Genomic DNA, 22,001 nt, shown 5'->3' with positions numbered 1-22,001 from the left:
GCTTATCAAAATTTTAAAAATAGTAATGTTCTGTAAAAAGTGAGTGAGTGTTTCTTTTAGGTCTGTGCTTTTTTTTTTTGTTTTTGTTTTTTTTTGTTGGTGATAATATGGATAATGTAAGTTCGGGTACAACGAAATTTAAAGAATTAGGCCCAGAACTCGGTGTGGAGGGAAGAAATATACGCATCAGCAGCGTGAGCAAGAAATGCAGACCTAGCCAGTTAGCACTGAGGCATTCTGCGTTTGACAATGCCTTTGATGTCGTACACGTCGACTTTTTTGGTGACACGACTTGATTTGAAATAAGTACGGGCTAGCGTTTTGGTGAGTACTTAACATCCATGGCTGTCTTGCTGAGCACCTTTTTCCTCCTTTACCACGCTCGGACAGAAAAATGAGTGTGTGGTGAGACAATTCCCACTCATGTTTAAAGCCTTTCAGTCAGGTTGTTAAGGACTAGTTAGTCCTACACCTGATTGGCTAAATTTAAAAGTAGTCTGTGAGTACATAAAAGCCTGGGGGGATGAGGCTCTCTTTCCTTCCCCAGGAGTAATTAAAAATCACGCGGTGCGTTATTAAACCAGTGATACATGCTCCATTAGAGCGAAAATCACTTTAATTCAAGTAAGCAAGCAAGCAAGTTCGGGTACCGTCTCTAGCACTCTTGATGACACCAAACTGTCTGGGTTATTTTCTTTCTTGCAAGCCCCTATGTTCCACTTCTGTTTGTGATAATAACTTGTGATACTTCACATTTTCTAAAGTGGAAATCTTTACAAGCCGTACAAAATACAAAACTTATATGACTTTGGCTTTTGACACTTGCACAGTCTCTTCACTTTATAAGTGTCACGAGAAAATTGTATATCCCATTTTTACCATTTTCAAAAACACGCACACACTTGCAGCTTGACCAGAAATATGTACATCTTGTTTTGTGGATAAGTCACAGACAAGTCCAAGCATATATAGGTGGTTATGAACGTTAGGAATATCCCCTCATTTTTTCAGAAATATCAAAGCTTGTATGTGCATTTTCCCTTTTCCACTCTATATTAGTGCTTAGATTTGTTCCAAAAAAAAAGAAAAAAGAAACGAAACAATTTTGAAGAAAAAGAAACAACTGAATTTTGAATTCAGGTTTCTCTCTGTTTATAATTTTTTTCAAGTTGATGGTGCATGACAGAGTACATTCGCCTACCTTTCCAAAGTGAGAGGCATTTCTTCACATGTCATTGCCTTTGTTAAATTCGGTTTCATTGGTTAGTTATCGTTAATCTTTAATTTTTTTCATGCATTTCTTTTTGATAGAAGATTTAAGGCTTTCTATTGTTGTAACGGTATTTATGTTGTTTAGTCTGTTGATGAAATTATCTATAGCAAAGTGCTTAAGATTTTTCAGTTTCTTTTATTATTTCAAGCCCTACAAAAGGAGACCAAGTTTGTCTTCAAAGACGATTGAAACTCTAAATTACACGGGCGTGAAGGAAAACATCGTTGTGTTTGATCTAATCATGCTTGCCGTATCTCTTTGTGTTTTAGAGGTCATATTTCTTCTTAAGTAAATACACGCATCAATAGACAGACAGATTGGGTCATCAACCTTGAGTTTCACTGTACTTTCGGTTCTTTACTTCATACAAGCCCCAAATTTATTAGTTTGAAAACGAAAAGATAACATGCCCCTCAATACTGTAACACGTCTGTTCTGACTCTACCGATGTGAGTGTGAGTGTTTATGTCGAAATGTTTAAGGGAGATATAAAAAAATGGTCAGTTTGAAAACGCGAACCAATACTGTGACGCTCAGTATTTTGATGTGGTAAGAGGAAATGGTACAACACACACAAAGAGGGCTTGTAAGTTCACATTTCAGTCTGTCTGCACTGTAATGGTAACAACGCAAGAACATAGGGATTATTATGCCACACAGTCCTAGAACAAAACAATGCATCACCCGTTGTAAGCCATTTCATTGGCTATACTTATTTTCTTACCGCGTTCGCTTCGAATTGACTTGAGTAGCTATTCAGACAGTGACGAGAATGGCCATGCTTTACTGGGTCTATCCTGTAGGCGATTTATATAAAAAATATTTTTAAAAATTAAACTAATGCACGAACATTTGTACCATGGGCGATCCCATGGAAATTGTGTCCGTCTTATTGCAAAATACATCAACATTTAATTTAACCGTGCAGATCGCTAGAACAAACCTCTGATAATATACATTTTGAAAAGTGTTGTGTGACATGGATCGCCATTGTCGCTTGGTGTCTGCTTTCTTGTTCGAAAAGAGATCGTTTCGTCTTGACTATAAAAATTTAATTTGACTAAGTTTTACGCACTACTTGAACTCATACATTTACGTTGTAGGTGTAAGCCGTCTTTCTCAGTTTTCTGGAAGTTCCTTTTTGCGTTTCTCAGATATGATACTATTTTTTATGGACCGAACGAAATTTCTTTTGGCGTGAATCAGGACTCGTGGTTTTGTGGCATAATTGGAGAGAATTGCTTAAAGCTCAGTTATGTCGTCTTCGAAATCGCTGACAAGGATTTGAACTAACACTTCAGGTTTTGTGTGAGGCGATAAGGTACATCATTGCTTTTTACTTCCTCAATGAAATCGTTTCATCTTATTGCAAAATTACATTTGACTAGGTTTCATACGCAGCAGGTCCCTGTATATAAGGAGAGTGTCTTAGCGTCAGAGTATTCATTCCGCTCTCAAACGATCAAGAAGATGGAAGAGTCAACACAGATCGACCTGCTGGTCAAATATTTGCTAAAAGTCATACGAAAGGATAATTCACTTGCGAAAGTGGCAACAAAACTTACTCTTTTGATCGTTGATTTGATGAGAGTCATACGAAAGTGTGTAAGTGCTAATGAAGTTTGCTATATCTGCAAAGGTAAATGGGTATTTGTCTCCAGAATACCTGCTTCGTCTAAGAAAGAGAGACAAAAGTCAAGATACCTAATATCGTTGTCAGGAGAAAGGACACTGGAATTCAGAGTGCCCTACGAGAAAAGAGAAGAAACAAAAACAAGACGAAACAGAGAAGAGGGATTCAGAAGAAGAAGAAATTGAAGATGATGAAGAACTTGTGCCAGTAAAGACATGGAAATGGAAAAATTGACAATGTGAGCCGATGCGTTGGCCCTGATGTGAAATTTCATACTACTTTCTAAAAGAGAATAGACCAGAAAGAAAACGTAAGTGTCTCTTGGTCTTGACATTGTATAATAAGGATGGCGTGTTTTGTTTTTACTCACACTTTATGAAATTGTGCTCTTTCACCTCTCTCTATCCCTCTGGATCATGTTTTAGTTAGAATTGAAATGGAAGGATGTTTTCCTTCACGCACGCTCTTTAGGCATGCAAGTTGGTAAACAATAGTCAGTCTATTCATCCATCATTTTGTGTCTTGATGTTTCCTAAATCACACACTGATGCCATAAAATAACGGGTTAAATGGGTTTTGTAGTGTTGGGAGTGGGGGTGGGGTGTAGGTGTTTGGCAGAGTTGGTCATTGCAGGTGAGGGCTTAGGTGCTTTCAAAAAACTTTTTCTTCTTCACTCTGTGTTGATAGTATATTTGGGGTTTGTATGCGTTCGCGTACGTTTGTGTGGATAGTTTATTTGGGGTTTGTATTATCTCCCTTCTGTGTTGATAGTATATTTGGGGTTTGTTTTTGCCTCTTCCCTGTGTGTGTGTGTATGTGTGTGTGTGTGTTTGTTCGCGTACGTTGTGTAGATCGTATATTTGGTTGTTTTTTTTTCTTCTTCCTCCCGAGTGTGGATAGCATATTTGGGGTTTGTATGCGTTAACGACGTTGTGTGAATAGTATATTTGGGGTTCGTATGCGTTCGCGTACGTTTGTGTGGATAGTTTATTTGGGGTTGTATTATCTCCCTTCTGTGTTGATAGTATATTTGGGGTTTGTTTTTGACTCTTCCCTCTGTGTGTGTGTGTGTATGTGTGTGTGTGTGTTTGCTCGCGTACGTTGTGTAGATCGTATATTTGGTTGCCTTTTTCTTCTTCCTCCCGAGTGTTGATAGCATATTTGGGGTTTGTATGCGTTCGCGTACGTTTGTGTGGATAGTTTATTTGGGGTTTGTATTATCTCCCTTCTGTATTGATAGTATATTTGGGGTTTGTATGCGTTCGCGTACGTTTGTGTGGATATTTATTTGGGGTTTGTATTATCTCCCTTCTGTGTTGATAGTATATTTGTGGTTTGTATGCGTTCGCGTACGTTTGTGTGGATAGTTTATTTGGGGTTTGTATTATCTCCCTTCTGTGTTGATAGTATATTTCGGGTTTGTTTATTCCTCTTCCCTCTGTGTGTGTGTGTGTGTGTGTGTGTGTGTGTGTGTGTTCGCGTACGTTGTGTAGATCGTATATTTGGTTGTCTTTTCTTCTTCCTCCCGAGTGTGGATAGCATATTTGGGGTTTGTATGCGTTAGCGACGTTGTGTAAATAGTATATTTGGGGTTTGTATGGGTTCGCGTACGTTTGTGTTGATAGTTTATTTGGGGTTTGTTTTTGACTCTTCCCTCTGTGTGTGTGTGTATGTGTGTGTGTGTGTTTGTTCGCGTACGTTGTGTAGATCGTATATTTGGTTGTTTTTTTTCTTCTTCCTCCCGAGTGTGGATAGCATATTTGGGGTTTGTATGCGTTCGCGTACGTTTGTGTTGATAGCATATTTGGGGTTTGTTTTTGCCTCTTCCCTCTGTGTGTGTATATGTGTGTGTGTGTTTGTTCGCGTACGTTGTGTAGATCGTATATTTGGTTGTTTTTTTTCTTCTTCCTCCCGAGTGTGGATAGCATATTTGGGGTTTGTATGCGTTAGCGACGTTGTGTGAATAGTATATTTGGGGTTTGTATGCGTTCGCGTACATTTGTGTGGATAGTTTATTTGGGGTTTGCATTATCTCCCTTCTGTGTTGATAGTATATTTGGGGTTTGTTTTTGACTCTTCCCTCTGTGTGTGTGTGTGTGTGTGTATGTGTGTGTGTGTGTGTTTGTTCGCGTACGTTGTGTAGATCGTATATTTGGTTGTTTTTTTCTTCTTCCTCCCGAGTGTGGATAGCATATTTGGGGTTTGTATGCGTTCGCGTACGTTTGTGTGGATAGTTTATTTGGGGTTTGTATTATTTCCCTTCTGTGTTGATAGTATATTTGGGGTTTGTATGCGTTCGCGTACGTTTGTGTGGATAGTTTATTTGGGGTTTGTATTATCTCCCTTCTGTGTTGATAGTATATTTGTGGTTTGTATGCGTTCGCGAACGTTTGTGTGGATAGTTTATTTGGGGTTTGTATTATCTCCCTTCTGTGTTGATAGTATATTTGGGGTTTGTTTTTTCCTCTTCCCTCTGTGTGTGAGTGTGTGTGTGTGTGTGTGTGTGTGTGTTCGCGTACGTTGTGTAGATCGTATATTTGGTTGTTTTTTCTTCTTCCTCCCGAGTGTGGATAGCATATTTGGGGTTTGTATGCGTTAGCGACGTTGTGTGAATAGTATGTTTGGGGTTTGTATGCGTTCGCGTACGTTTGTGTTGATAGTTTATTTGGGGTTTGTGTTATCTCCCTTCTGTATTGATATTATATTTGGGGTTAGTTTTTTCCTCTTCCCTCTGTGTGTGTGTGTGTGTGTGTGTGTGTGTGTGTGTGTGCGTGCGTATGTCTGCGCGCGTACGTTGTGTGTGTGTGTGTGTGTGTGTGTGTGTATTGGTCTCTGTTTGCCCCTATAAAAACTCACTTTATCCCTATCAGATACACTCTACCTACCTACCTGCAGTAGCGTGTATTCAGGTCAGCCACTTGCAACACTGTTGACATTTATCCCCTAGTGTTCAGTATAGTGACGTCACTGACGCTGGAAATTTTGAGACTATAAATATCGACTTGGGGATTTCCACATTTTGTAGCTATACATATATACTAGAATTCATAAACAGGAACGTCACTCAAGCTGAGGCTATAAAAAGATAGTGGGATTTTCCAAAGGAAAAACCCACAAGTTGGAGCTATAAATAGATAGTGGGATTTCATAGGAATTTCAGCTGATTATAGATACATAGGTATTTATTCACGATCGTCACAGAAGTTGATATTGTAAGTAGTTACTAATTTTATCCATTTTAGTCTAAACCATTGTAACTTAATTTTCGGGGATATGTTTATTTTCCTTGAAATTCTGGGACAATTTCGTCATTTTAACGTTACTTTTGGTCACATCCATTTTGTCGTTGAGCATTTCCTTGATTATAGCTATTTATAGAATCATTACAATTATGCAAATTTTTGAACACCCCAGCAAGATTTCAGGTCTTGGTAATGCTTTATATATAAATCCCACGCTTGTACTAGTGTATGTATGTTTCTGTCTCTGTTGTGTTTGACCCTCTACCATCATTGTCCCTAGATAGTCCCACCGTGTTCAATTCCCCTTGACACTATACAGATCCACCATGTTCAATTTCCATATGTTAAATTCCCTTGAGGCTATATCCCCCAGGGATTTCCGTAATGTTAAATTTCCCATTGTCCCTAGACAGTCCCACGATCTATTCCCCATGTTAAATTTCCCATTGTCCCTAGAAAGTCCCACGATCTATTCCCCGTGTTAAATTCCCCTTGCACGTATATCGGCCCACAATTTTTTCCCATGTTAATTCCCCTTGTACGTATATTAACCCACGATTTTTCGCCATGTTAAATTTCCATTGTACGTATATTCACCCAGGGGTCTCCGTAATGCTAATTTCCATTGTACGTATAGTGCCCCACTTAACTACTGTTAATTTAATTTTAATGATGGCTTAATACAATGCTCTATTTTAAACTTAAGATGAAATGATCAAATCATCATGCACACTTCGATTCTTCCATCCTAAAAAAGTAACAGAACAGAAATGTGTTCAGCATCAATATATTCTATAATAATCAATAATTGCACTCTGCTTTTTCTCTGTGGTTTGTTGTGTCCACTCATTTTGTTACGTGTTTAGGCTATCATAAACAATAACAAGAAAAAAGTAAAGACAACAAGTTTTGTAAAATATAACAATACATTTATTTCCCTAGAAAAATAAAGTAAAACTGAGGAAAAAGAACTTATCGTTTTAAGAATCAAATCCAAAAATAATCCAAGAATTAGAAGTTAGAAGTCCTAGTAATAAAATGTTCTAATGAATTTGAGTTCGAGTCCCAACGAAATTCCAAATAGAAGGTGATGACGTATAATCTAGTCAGTATAATACTGAAGTGCCAACAGTTCTTTGTTGAACCACAGAAAATAACATTCCAGTATTTCTTGCTCAATACATTTGTCAAGGGTTTAGCAGTTATGGAAAAATTGGAACAAAATGTTCGATAGTATCCAGCCATATCTAAACATCTCATCAGTTTCATTTTACTACAGGCACAGTGGATTCAGAGATAGCCTGACCTTATCATATATAGGTTTAACTTGCCATGTCCAACGATATGTCCTAGAAAAGTTATACTAGTATGGCAGAACTCGCTTTTGGAAAAATTAATTATCAAACTTGTATGAGTGAGTCTGTCAAAGAATTTCCCAACTGTCGCTAATGTCCTTCCAGATGTTGCTATAAATGATGACATCATCGATGTAAGCAACACAATTTTCTACACCAGACGTAATCATATTCATTTGACGTTGAAAAGTACTTGGCGACCCTATCAGCCCAAACGGCATAACTTTATATTGATAAAGTCCATCTGAGTCATGAATGCCGAAGTTTACTTTGCTCTTTCCGTCAGTGGAATTTTCCAAAATCCTATCAGAAGATCAAATTTGGTGACATACTTAACATTTTCTACGTTATCAATGCAGTCATCGATTCTTGGTAATGGAAATGAATGTTTTTGACACACTGTTCACCGTCCTATACATGTAATCTGTATACATACGGCAAGTTTTATCTGAAATCGGAACAAGTATACATGGTGAACTCCAATCACTCTTACTGGGTTCTATGAAATCATTCTAGGGCAAATACTGAATTTCTTTTTTCAAACATTCCTGTTCAAGGGTTCATCCTGTATGGGCATTGTTTCACAGGTTTAGAATTTAAAGTGTCATCGTCATGGAAAACTTAGGAACATCTGGAAATAAGTACTCATATTCAAATAACAACTGTTTAAGTTCATTTCTTTTTTGCTGTTGCAAATGTAAAACTTTCTGGTCCAGATCTTACATAGTTTCTGAATTCCAAAGATTGTCACTCCAATATCAGTAGAATCCGATGCTATTCATTCAGTTAAATCTTCACTAAGTGGGACAGGTACAACTAAGTTAACTGCTCAAGTGGCCTAGTGGTTAGAGCATCTGCATCGGATGTGGGAGGTCGTGGGTTCGATCCATAACAAAGACTTACAAAAATGGTACAAACAGCTGCCTCGCTTTGCACTCAGCATTTAGAGGTTAGTGTTAGGTCTGGCTGGAGTGGTGTCAGGATAATGTGACTGGGTGGGACATCATGCTACATGTCTGCGGCATGATGCCCCAGTGCTAGACATCACTATAAACTGCCATACTGCAGACATCGTAGTGATATGACTGAAACATTGTTAAAGGTACGTTAAAAAAGATCCAAATCCAAATCTTAAACTCTTCAAGTAACACAATTTGTTTGAGACTTTCATAATCTTATCAACTTTCTTGGCGAAGCACCATCTATCAAATAACTTTTTTTTTAATAGTTTCTGAATATTAGCCGGTAAGCATCAGGGATCAACTCATAATGCTTTAAGATGCATTCCTCAACCACATCATAGTCACCACTTTGCTGAAGTGACAGTTAATGGTAAATATCACTAGCTTTACCAGTAAGTACACATTGTAATAATGGAGTTGAATGCTTCCTTGGCCATTTCAAATTTTCTGCTCTGAAATATATGACAACTTCTTTTTCTCTAAAAGGGGGCACTAACCTAATATTCTTTATAACATCAAAACTTGAATTTGCATCCAAAGTAGGGATGTGGTTTTCACTTGTCAGCTCCATTTCTATTATTCTACATTGATATTCCTTCTCTTCCTTTTCCAATTGGAAATGCATTTGCTCTTTCTTTAAATATATTTGTTCTTTTTGTAACTGTATTTTTCTTTCTGTCATCTCTTTCTCTGATTGTAAATACATCTGCTCTTTCTCTTTTTTTGATTGCAAATGCAGCTGCTCTGTTTTTTCAATTGCATTTGTTTTTTTCTTTCTCCAATTTCATTTGTTCTTTCTCTTTCTCCAATTTCATTTGATTTTTCTCTTTCTCTAATTGTACCTGCATTTGTTTTTCTTCTTTCTCTTTCTGAAGTTAGAGCTTCCTTAACTCTAATTCCATCTTGTATTTTAATATTAATTCCTTTACTTTTATATCTGAGTCTGAAACAGACTTACTGATCGAAACCAAAGCACTTTTATCCAAAACATTCTTTTCTACCAAATAATGGACCAATCTATTTTTTATTTCTTGCTTTGTTAAGGAAGCCTTTGCCTCAGAAAGAACATATTTTCTGTGAAGTTGAAACAATTCACCCTTTTTTCAAAAGTTCTAATTGTTCCTACCCAGGGCTTGAAATAAAAATTTCTACTTTTGATGACATTGTACAAAAAACTTGCAGATTTTTTTAAAAAAATCAAAATTGTAAAATAATACTTGGAATTTAAAAAAATTCAAAAACTAAGGAAATGTAAATTTAAAAAAAAAAGGTTTCCTGAAATATTTTAGCTCAGATTCATAAATCCCTGATGAGCCACCAATTCCTATGTTACATGTTTAGGCTCTCATAAACAGTAAGAAGAAAAAAGTGAAAACAAGCTTTGTAAAATTTAACAAATAATTTATTTCCAGATAAAAACTAGGTAACAATGAGGAAAACAACTTAAGGTTTTAAGAACCAACCCCAAAAATAATCAAAGAATTAAAAATTATAAGTCCTAGTAATAAAATGTTCTAATGAATTTCAGTACGAGTCCCAACAAAAATCGAAAATGGAAGGTGATGACGTATAATCTAGTCAGTATAATACTGAAGTGCCAACAGTTCTTTGTTGAACCATAGAAAATAATATTCCAGTTTTTAATTCTAAAACAAAATTTTAATAAATGTATTTGTCCAAGAATTCTTTATGAACACTTAAATATTCCCAGGAGAAAGAATTAATAATTCCATAAAATAAAATTCCAACTCAAACGGGTCACAATGAAAAAACAAACACTGATGTCTAAGTGTTTTAAAAGCCCAAATGAAATTATTTCTCTCAACATCACTATTAAATCTTGCTACTGTGCAATTCTAGTAAAAGTAGATTTCAAAATAACAACGTAGAAGCTATTTACATGTCTAGAGTCACATACTCTCTGTACAGCCTCAATTTTACACTACAAATCCCACATTAAGAAAGAATAATACTTTTTTTTAAAGTTATTTACTTCAACTCTTACTGATTCTGAATCAATGTCAGGAACTAGGGGCAAGATTTGATACAAAGTACGAATATCAGGTTTTCAAAAAACTGAACTGAATATCTGCAAAATATCAAATCCAATAAATAAAATTACATTACAATAGCATTTGTTTTTTAAAACTAACAAACAAACAATTAAACCAAACATAAATTAAATCAGATATACATAGCAATGTCTGCTTCCACTTCTATATCAATAATTAGCAGAGTTATTTTCAAATCATTCAACAATTATTTGATGCCACGACTCTTTAGGAAATGTGACTGACTTTAACTACAAAACCGAAATGACATTATGACACATAAAAATAATCTGTAACTAGAAGTGTAAAAGATGAACGTTGTGCATATAACCACTAAATAAAAGGTAATGATATATATACACTGGTTAGATTTCAGGGTGATACAATTATATCACACAAATCGCACTTAAATGTTCTTGTCCATTATACAGCATTCCAGTATGCATTATCAAGTGCCTTTCTTTGAATTCCAGAATTATTAAACATTTTTTTTGCGTGTTTCACACTTAATAGTTTCTCTCCGGTATATATTTTCATCTGTTGTTTTAGATTTCCACTCTGATTAAACATTTGATCACATACTTCACACCTGAATGGTTTCTCTACAGCATGATTCCTTAAGTGCTGTTTTAAAGTTTCCCTCTGACTAAATATTTCATCATATACTTCACACTTGAAAGGTTTTTCAGCAGTATGAATCCTCAAGTGCTGTTTCAAATTGCTACAAGACTAAATATTTTATCACACATTTTATATTTAACGTTTCTTCAGTATATATATGTGCATGTGTCAGCATGTGCCTTCAATGAGATCCACTGTCAGTAAGCATTTTATTACATACATCACACTTTAGTGTTTTTTCTCCAGTATGCATTTTTATGTGTCTTTTTAAGTTTCTATTGTGAGTAAACCATTTATAACATACCTCACACTTAAATGTTTATTCTCCTCAATAACATCATCATGTAGTTTTAAATCTCCATTCTGACAAAACATTTTATCACATACTTCACACTTAAACGGTTTCTCTCCAGTATGAATCCTCATGTTGTTTTTCAGCTTCACGGTCACTAAACATGTGATTACATACTCCAAACCTGAATGGGTTCTATCCAGAATGCACCCAAATGTGCCATTTATATGTTCCACTGTAAGTAAACATTTTAAAAAATACTTCACACTTAAATGTTTTTTTTCCCAGTATGTATTATCAGTTGCCTTTTTTTAGTTCTACTGTCATTAAACATTTTATCACATACTTCACACTTAATAATTTCTCTCTGGTATGTATTATCATGTGTTGTTTAAGATTTTCACTCTGTTTAAACATTTCAGCACATACTTCACACTTCAATGTTTTCTCTCCAGCATGAATCCTTCTGTGCTGTTTTAAAGTTCCACTCTGACTAAATATTTTATCACATACTTCACACTTGAATGGTTTCTCTCCTGTATGAATCCTCATGTGCTGTTTTAAAGTTCCACTCTGACTAAACATTTCATTACATATTTCACACTTGAAAGGTTTCTCACCAGTATGAATCTTCATGTGCTGTTTTAAATTGCTACAGTGACTAAATATTTTATCACACACTTCACACTGAAATGGTTTTTCTCCAGTATGTATCATCATGTGCCTTTTTTGAGTTCCGCTGTCAGTAAACATTTTATAACATACTTCACACTTAAGTGTTTTTTCTCCTGTATGCATCTTCATGTGCCGTTTCAAATATTTATTGTGAGTAAATAATTTATAACATACTTCACACTTAAATGTTTTTGTTGCAGTATGCATCATCATGTGCAGTTTTAAATCTCCATTCTGGCGAAACATTTTATCACATACTTCACACTTAAATGGTTTCTCTCCAGTATGAATCCTCATATGCTTCTTTTTAGCTCCGCTGTCACTAAACATGTTATCACATACCTCACACTGGAATGGTTTCTCTCCAGTATGCATCCTCATGTGCCGTTTTAAAGTTCCACTTTGTCTAAACATTTTATCACATACTTCACAATTGAATGGTTTCTCTCCAGTATGCATCATCATGTGCTTTTTTAAAGATTCATTTTGTCTAAACATTTTATCACATTTGTGACAAGCAAATGGTTTTTCTCCAGTATGCATCATCATGTGTCGTTTTAAATTTCCATTCTGACTAAACATTTTATAACATACTTCACACTTAAATGGTTTCTCATCAGCATGCATCGTCATGTGCCTCTTGTTAGTTCCGTCGTCAGTAAACATGTTATCTCTTGTTTCAGACTTGAATGGTCTCTCTCCAGTATGTATCACCATGTGTTGTTTTAGATGTCCACTCTGAATAAACATTTTATCACATACTTCACAATTGAATGGTTTCTCTCCAGTATGCACCATCTTGTGCCGTTTTAAAGTTCCACTTTGTGTAAACATTTTATCACATACTTCACACTTAAATGGTTTCTCTCCAGTATGCATCCTTATGTGCCGATTTAAATTTCCACTCTGACTAAATATTTTATCACATACTTCACACTTAAACAGTTTCTCTCCAGTATTTATCTTATGCTTCATTTTAGTTCCACTATCAGTAAACATTTTATCGCATTTTACTTCCAATTGAAATGGTGTTTCTCCAATATACATATCATGTGTTGTTTTAGACATCAACTTTCAGTAAACATTTTATCAAATACTTCATATTTAAATGGATTTTCTCAAGTTTGAATCCTGATGGGCGATTTTAAATTTCCACTCTGATATCGAAATCCGGGTTATTTCGGACACTTCTTTCAGGTGCTCAACACAAACGTCTATTAGTAGAACTATAGACGTTTAATATCGAAGTGCTGTTTAGATAAGCATCTAGAAGACTGGGATACCTGCTATTTTTCAATTGAGTTTCCGTCATTCAAATGAGGGATTGTTTCAAAGAGTATATTTCAGCACTATATACGAAACAGGTAAATTCAGGTTGCGGTAGTACAACTTCGGACTGATTAAGGGTAACTTCAGACAAGTGAGGGGAAGTGAAAATCATGCAATTACTGCTTCTAACTAGAACAACAACAATCATAGTAAGGATAATGATTTTGGCAGTAGTGACAATAAGCATGATGATAGCAACTATGAAAAAGCAGAAGAACAATTAATCCTATCTAAAATCTCTCATTAAAAACATAGTTAATGTGTGTGTGTCTGTGTGTGTGTGTGTCTGTGTGTGTGTGACAGACAGAGAAAGCCAGACATACAGACTGACAGAGAGAATGTGAGCATATGTCTTATCAGAATATGAAGGTAAAATCGTGGCAAGATAACGAGAATAAAGCACCAAAACCAATGCAGTTTACCAGCATTGGTAGGTATCGAACAAGCAACCCTTTGATTAAGAGTCTAACACTCTTCCAACTGAGAAAGAAAGGCGTTTACCATTATGGTACCTAATGTTTCATATCTTGCTGTTCTCGCGCGCGCGTGTGGTAATTGGTCAAATATATTTTTGGGAAGTGAAATGCAAGCAAAGACAGAAAATTTATGAGAATGTCCTCCTGTAACTAGAATATTAAAAAAGTCACATATCATAAACCAAAATCAAAAGTTTATAAACATATCCTTAATGAAAATGAAAGTATGGATCAAAGAATCAAATGGTAGCTTAAGCTATGAAAATACTTACGAATGATTTGTTTCTTGTATAGTTTATCGCAATGAACAAATGCAACAATGTGAGAATCGTGGACATAATTTCTTTATAAAGAAGCCATATTTCGGGCAAAGTTTAACTCTTTTCTTTCTTCTTCAATTTATTTTACATTTTTGTCGTGCTCTTTTTCTTCCATTTTTCAGGTAATGCTCTTTTCTCTGCTATCACATCTTCACTTGTCAATAGCGTGTGGCCTTTTCTACGCTACATGTGCCTACCGTCTCGTCAACGCTGTTTACTGGATTTGCTGGACTAGGCGTGATATATGGCCTTTCTGGCACTGTGATAGCTGTTACATAGCTGGAGAGGAGATCATCATATTGCTTTGCATTGCCGTTGCTATCAGTAGTGTCAACTATTTGGATACTACCATCTAGGATCTGTTGAAGTACAACATGCGTATCCTTAACAGAGACACTCTCTAATTCTAAAATGAAGCCGGAATCATCATAGGATGGCGATGAATTTATGTTCGTTTCGTCTTCTAAGGTCGATGGTAGAGTCTATATCGCTTAGCAAATCGGAGTTAAAGCAAGATCTTAGTGTTTAATTCCAACAGTTGTTTGTAATATTGACACTGAAAAGTGTGTTGGAATTTCGCAAGCAGCTACAGCGTTATGAAAGGAAACGCTAGCGGTGGTTTCAATTGGCATACATGCTTCCTCGGGAATGGCCATAGGATTCAAAGAAAAAATTCACGCAAGCTCTAAAACCATTCCTAATATTGTACTATATGTCTCCTTTGTCCCATGCCTGCTTTATACGCCCAAGAAGGGACCACTTTGTTATCATGTCATTGGATTTTCTGCCAGGAAGAGAAACAAACTTCTTTATAGTAGTGGTCAAAGGGACCAAATACCGTTTGGTCCAAGGGCTGCAGATAATTAGTGGGTTGGTGTTGCAAAGACAGTATATCAATATTATCCCCAAGCACTCTCTCCATGATTGCCAGTAACTAATGGGACGAATGGCCATCCAATATCAATAGCTGGGATGGATTCTCGCCACAGTACTTAAAGAAGACTTCTTCATGCCACTTCTCTCCAAATGTCATATGGCATCCATCGGTTGGACTAAAATTCCCATTGTGATATTTCAGGTACTGAACGTGTATTGAAACTATGAAGAAACACGCTAGTAGTGATAGGGGATACTTTAGCATCAATGGAAAATACATTGCAGACCCCCTTGGGAACGTTTAGCGTCAAGACCTTTCATATCACCCTGGGGACGTTCAGCGTTGGAGAATTTAACATGGGGGAATATTGGGTCTGTATAACGATAGGGTAAGGTTAGATTGTTGTATAGCGGTAATAGGAATGGAACAAGTGAGGTGACGTCACGGTACTGGACATTGATAACAATGTAGCAAGGGTTTGACCTGAATAAGCGCTACTCTAGGGAGAGACAAAATACAGGAACGATATAGATATAGACATAGACATATACATAGATATATATAACACATATACAAAGAATGATGAACATCAGACTATCACACAAAGAACTATAAAACAGATTTTAAAAAAATAGGCAAGAAAGCAAATATTTTCGAGTCATATGAGTGGTCCTTATAAAGGGCGTTTTGGTCTCGATTTTTCTTCATACAAACCCAGAATATACTATCCACACAAACGTACGCATACGTATACAAACCCCAAATAGACTATCCACACAAACGTACGTGAACGCATAAACACACACACACACACACACCACAGGGGAAAGAAGAAAAAGAAACCCAAAATATATCATCAAGCAAGTCTTTATCTTTATACCAATGATACAACACGACTCCATTGAAGGCTATAATTTTGACGATACCAACGATCAAACGTTTGGGTACCTGTCCTTTGAACAGATGATATTCGATCATCTCTCTTAATGACCAACGGCAATGGTAGAAGGTTTCACTTCCAAGCGTCATATCAGATACTTGGCAGTCGTTTTGCTCAAAGTTTTCCACTTGAGGTAACCATTCTACATGTCGCACGTACAGTCTTGATTTTTAAATGACTGTTTTGTAATAGGCAGACTCAGCTATCAAATGGAAAGCGGCACTGCTACCATAAGATGAAGTCCACTTTTATTAATAAAAATAATTAAGACAGACAATTAATAAATTCCTTCTTTTCTATTCAATTTTAAGCAAGAATTGATTTCAAGTTCAGAAAAATACTGAAAATATACATTTTTTAAAACAGAAATCAATTACAACAACAGCTTTTTCATTTCAGAATTGGACTATAGATGTTGTTCATGTAGTTAGGTCGATCAATGTGAAACATGTTTGTGGGACCTAAACCACTGCTCAATTTCATATGTAAATATGTTGCAAATAATCCTTAATTTGATTATTGGGGAAAGGCTTTGAAGTGATGATGCAAAAAAGTCTTTGATATTATGTGAGCACTAGGCTCCCAGTAAATTGTCAATATATTCAGCAGTTATGATAAAGGCCAGGTGTGAAGCCAGTGCAAGCAATCTTGCACTGGTTTTCTAAAGTGGAAAATACAACCATACATATATGAATATGAGAATAATACTATATTGCCTAGTTTGGGTCAGGTGATAATAATGCATGCAATTTAAAATCAGATTATTTTTTAAATGCTGTGATCAGCTTGGTATAGATAAATTGAGATCAGCCCAGAATACACTCCAATGCTGGGATCAGTGTAGCATAGATTGGAAATTATCATAATAAAAAAACAATGTTTCATTCAGATTCTAGCTCATGTGTAACCCCTACATAAAGTGAGCCAAGGTTTTAAGAAGTGAAGTTACTGTATGTATGCATGTATGTATACACACACACACACACACACACACACACACACATATATATATATATATATATATATATATATATATATATATATATATATATATATATATATATATATATATATATATATATATATATATATCGCAAATTAGAGGCAAGGTCATCAGTAGGATGTCAGGTAATAAAAAGGAAATTTAGTCATGGTTCAGTAGGTCTGAGACAAGTTTAGGTGGGATATGTATGTGCCTTGGATTTAATCTCAAATGTCGCGACGTGCATGTAGCCTAAATATAGCCATATCCATATGCCCTTTAGTATGACACATCTAATGTAATGTGGTTTCTATCTTACCTTCGTGATATGACTGACAGAAAATAGTACCTATATTGATTTTATATTTTTGGCTGGCCATTGAGCCTATAAATAGGCTAGGTATTTGTGTCGTTATTTTCGTTATATATAAATTGAGAGATAAAAATATCCCTATACCATTTTAGATCGTTATTGGCATCTGACAGGAAATAAACTGATGGACACCGACTTTTAAAGTAAGGAGACTCCAGATCAATCTCTTTACACAGGTACTTGCTTGTTGACCATAGTAAATGTATATATATATAATCGAATATCTTATTAATAAGTATACAATCATATCCTTCTCCTATTAATGAAAACGGTATTATCATTACCTAAAAATGAGTGTATGCAAAACCTTTCATACAATATTTAAATTGTGAAACTGAATGTCATGTCATTAAAGTCAGTAAGTAGAGAAAATATTGGATTATTTTATTTGAATGTACAATATCAAACATTTTGTCCCATTTCTCGTGTAGACCCGTGCATTTTTCTTCAGTAATGATAAAATATACGATAAAAAGAAGCTATGACTTACTACAAAACGTGTCTTATGTTGTTGAAATGTTGACATTTCATTTCGAATAAAATCTTTAATTTGAGGAATTTTCCTTTACAGTAATATATACTCAAAACATTTTTGTTTTCCATCCATACAGATTTTTAAACCCTCTAAAGAGTAGATAAACCATTACGTAAAAATATGTTTATAATATTATGGATGCCGTTATCATGCCAATGTTTTATATAAAACAATACGTATTATACCTTTACAACTGAGACTTCATTCATCTTCTTGGAACTTTTTAACCATGCTTCCAGTATATTGTTCCAGAAGAATTTGAAACAAAAAATGATTAACATGTGATTCAAAAGTAAATGTTCTCTTTGAAAGCAACACAAAATACACAAATACACACACTAATATATTCCAGTTCATTTAGGGATGATGGAATCAAACACTGAGCATGACACCTTTTCTCTTACTGAAATACGTACGAATGATACAATTTAAACAAATCATTTTTATGAAATGAAACAAAATTGCGTATGTTAGACTGCTACGTGTCTTTTTAAACAAAATTGCGTATGTTAGACTGCTACGTGTCTTTTTAAACAAAATGCAAATGCAGTAAAACTTAATCAGACTTTCTAAAATTAGAATAGCAGGAACAAATACCCAATAATAAAAACATGAGGAAAGTCCAGTCGAGTTGTGCAGTAATGTTTAATTTATTCAGTACTATGTAGATATTGGGCGAAGTTTATTTCTCTTGTAAATGAGCAAAAGTTCTCAGATTTTATTTTGAAACTTCTTGTAAACTCTGCATAATTACGTTTTGGTACATGCTAAATGTCTACGGCATGATACCCCAGTGCTAGACATAACTATAAACTGCAACATTGCAGACAACATAGCGATATTACTGATGTGATGTGATTTGGATTTTTAACGTAGCTTTAACAATTTTTCAGTCATATCGCTACGATGTCTGCAATGTGGCAGTTTATAGTGATGTCTAGCACTGGGGCATCATGCCGCAGACATGTAGCATGATGTCCCACCCAGTCATATTATCCTGACACAAGACCGACCAGTCCTAACACTAACCTCTTAATACTGAACGCCAAGCGAGGCAGCTGTTAGTACCATTTTTGTAAGTCTTTGGTATGACTCGGCCGGGGATCGAACCCACGACCTCCCGCATCCGAGGCGGACGCTCTAACCACTAGGCCACCGGAGCGGTCGATATTACTGAAATTTGTTTACAGATACGTTATAAATCCAAAACACTTACAACATACATACATACATACATACATACAAAAATACATACATACATGCATGCATACATACAAAAATACATACATACATGCATGCATACATACAAAAATACATACATACATGCATGCATACATACATACATACATACATGCATGCACACATACAAAAATACATACATACATACATACATACATACAAAAATACATACATACATGCATGCACACATACAAAAATACATACATACATGCATGCGTACATACAAAAATACATACATACATGCATACATGCATACATACATACATACATGCATGCATACATACATGCATGCACACATACAAAAATGCATACATACATACATACATGCATGCATACATACATGCATGCACACATACAAAAATACATACATACATGCATGCATACATACAAAAATACATACATACATACATACATACATACATGCATACATACATACATACATGCATACATACATACATACATACATGCATGCATGCATACATACAAAAATACATACATGCATGCATACATACGTACATACATACATACATACATGCATGTATACATACATGCATGCACACATACAAAAATACATACATACATACATGCATACATACATACATGCATACATACATACATACATGCATACATACATACATACATACATACATACATACATGCATACATACATACATACATACATACATACATGCATGCATGCATACATACAAAAATACATACATACATGCATACATACATACATACATACATACATACATACATGCATGCATACATACATGCATGCACACATACAAAAATACATACATACATACATGCATACATACATACATGCATACATACATACATACATGCATACATACCTACATACATACATACATACATACATACATACATACATGCATACATACATACATACATACATACATACATGCATGCATGCATACATACAAAAATATATACATACATGCATACATACATACATGCATACATACATACATACGTACATACATGCATACATACATACATGCATGCACACATACAAAAATACATACATACATACATACATACATACATACATACATACATACATGCATACATACATACATGCATACATACATACATACATGCATACATACATACATACATACATACATACATACATACGTACATACATACATACATACATGCATGCATGCATGCATGCATGCATACATACATACATACATACATACATGCATGCATGCATACATACATACATACATACATAATACATACATGCGTGAATGCATACATACATACATACATACATACATACATGCATGCATACATACATACATACATAGATGCATGAAATTAGGAAATGGACATGGAATACATATTACTATTCATTAATTATATATTTCATTATGATTTATTGGGAATATATCAGTTGCAGAAAATAAGATACTGTCATACTGGCGATTTCACGTTTTGCATTACTTCCTTATTCCTTTTGCGACTTATATTTGTCTTTATGTATGTTACTCAGACCTGTTTTCTCATACTATTGGTATCTGAAAAATTATTAATTTGGAATATTCAAACCCAGATGGCACAGTCTGACATGATACAGATTTAGGATTTGCTTAACGTCTTTGTCTAACACTCAACAGCGACTATGGTGTATAAGCAATTGAAGAATGGTGTATTTTGTCCGAAGTATCGTTCAAGCATGATGGGAATGTCCTAATGTGTCAAAGTTTTCTCTGCACGAGAATGAGAGAAAAGAAAACAAGATAAATGTAGCATAGAACTGTTGGAAAGATTCCCTTTTCCTCAATAAAAGAGAAGACATGTCACAAGCTTGCGTTTTGTCAGCATTGTATAAATAGAAAGCTGTTTGGAATACCTATATTTTCCACAATGGTTTGAGGATTAAAATGGATTGAAACTAACATTACATTGAACAAATAATGTCAAACGATATAACCAGAGACAAAGGAGGCAGAAACAATAATTAATTTTACAGTGTGGATTGAGCGCAAGGTTCTAATATCGAAAATGTGAACATAAATGTACATTCACATCTATAAATATTATGAGTTTGGATATCCGAAATAAACATTATTACAAGCTAGGATTTTACCGCGTTAGCTAAAGCAATTTGAAATATTTCAAGCCAACGAAATAGCACGCCATACCATATCATATTCATCTATATGAAATGTATGGATTAAAAAGTAATATGCTTAGTGTCATCGAAGAACTCAGAGAAGTGAATATTAGGCTAGTTAAAGTTTGAAAGACTCGGCTATATTGTATATGATTTAAGCACTACATGGAGTGACATGATTATTTAATCACTCAGTAGCTGACAACGTGCTTTCTTGAACTGAGACCACACCATCTGCGAGCCATGACTATCCATTGACCTGAAAGCTAAACAATTTCTGGAGGGGTGTGTGTATCTTGCCCATGTTAAGAATATCTAGCTATAAAGCAGCTGCCACAATTGTTTTTCCCTTCAAAATAATCTCGCACTTCGAGGACCTAGTAAGGGCCATTCTTAAAGTAAATGGAACAAACTGACAACAGTGCCACACTATGTTTTTTTTATAAAGTTAAGTCCTTTTCAAAGGCGTACACAACAATCAAATTGGTATACACAGATATCTATTCAAAACCATTTGATAAACAGCAGCATCTTCTTAGACCCAGCTGTCATCCAGGCCATTTCAATCAGAACGTACCGTATACCCAGGCCCTGGGAATACGATGAATTTGCACCGAAAAGTAACGATTCCAGTAAAAGTTTGAAGGATTCTCTGAACGTTTACTAAAACGATG

The 22,001-nt window shown here is 35.1% G+C and overlaps 1 protein-coding gene across 1 annotated transcript; it reads right to left on the bottom strand.

The window, feature by feature from the left end:
- Positions 1-7,119: 7,119 nt before the first annotated feature.
- LOC149793442 (uncharacterized) lies at positions 7,120-13,296 on the bottom strand. The gene has a single exon (XM_089967434.1). It carries the CDS (start codon positions 13,170-13,172, stop codon positions 11,727-11,729), a length of 1,446 nt encoding a protein of 481 aa, XP_089823560.1. The 5' UTR covers positions 13,173-13,296; the 3' UTR covers positions 7,120-11,726.
- Positions 13,297-22,001: the final 8,705 nt, after the last annotated feature.

The sequence above is a fragment of the Sinohyriopsis cumingii genome, chromosome 8 (genome assembly GCF_028554795.1).
Source record: "Sinohyriopsis cumingii isolate HCF-2022 chromosome 8, ASM2855479v2, whole genome shotgun sequence".
NCBI classification, from domain to species: Eukaryota; Metazoa; Mollusca; class Bivalvia; order Unionida; family Unionidae; genus Sinohyriopsis; species Sinohyriopsis cumingii.
The sequence above is the reverse complement of the archived record's forward strand: the minus strand, read 5'-3'. Positions and strand labels throughout refer to the sequence as shown.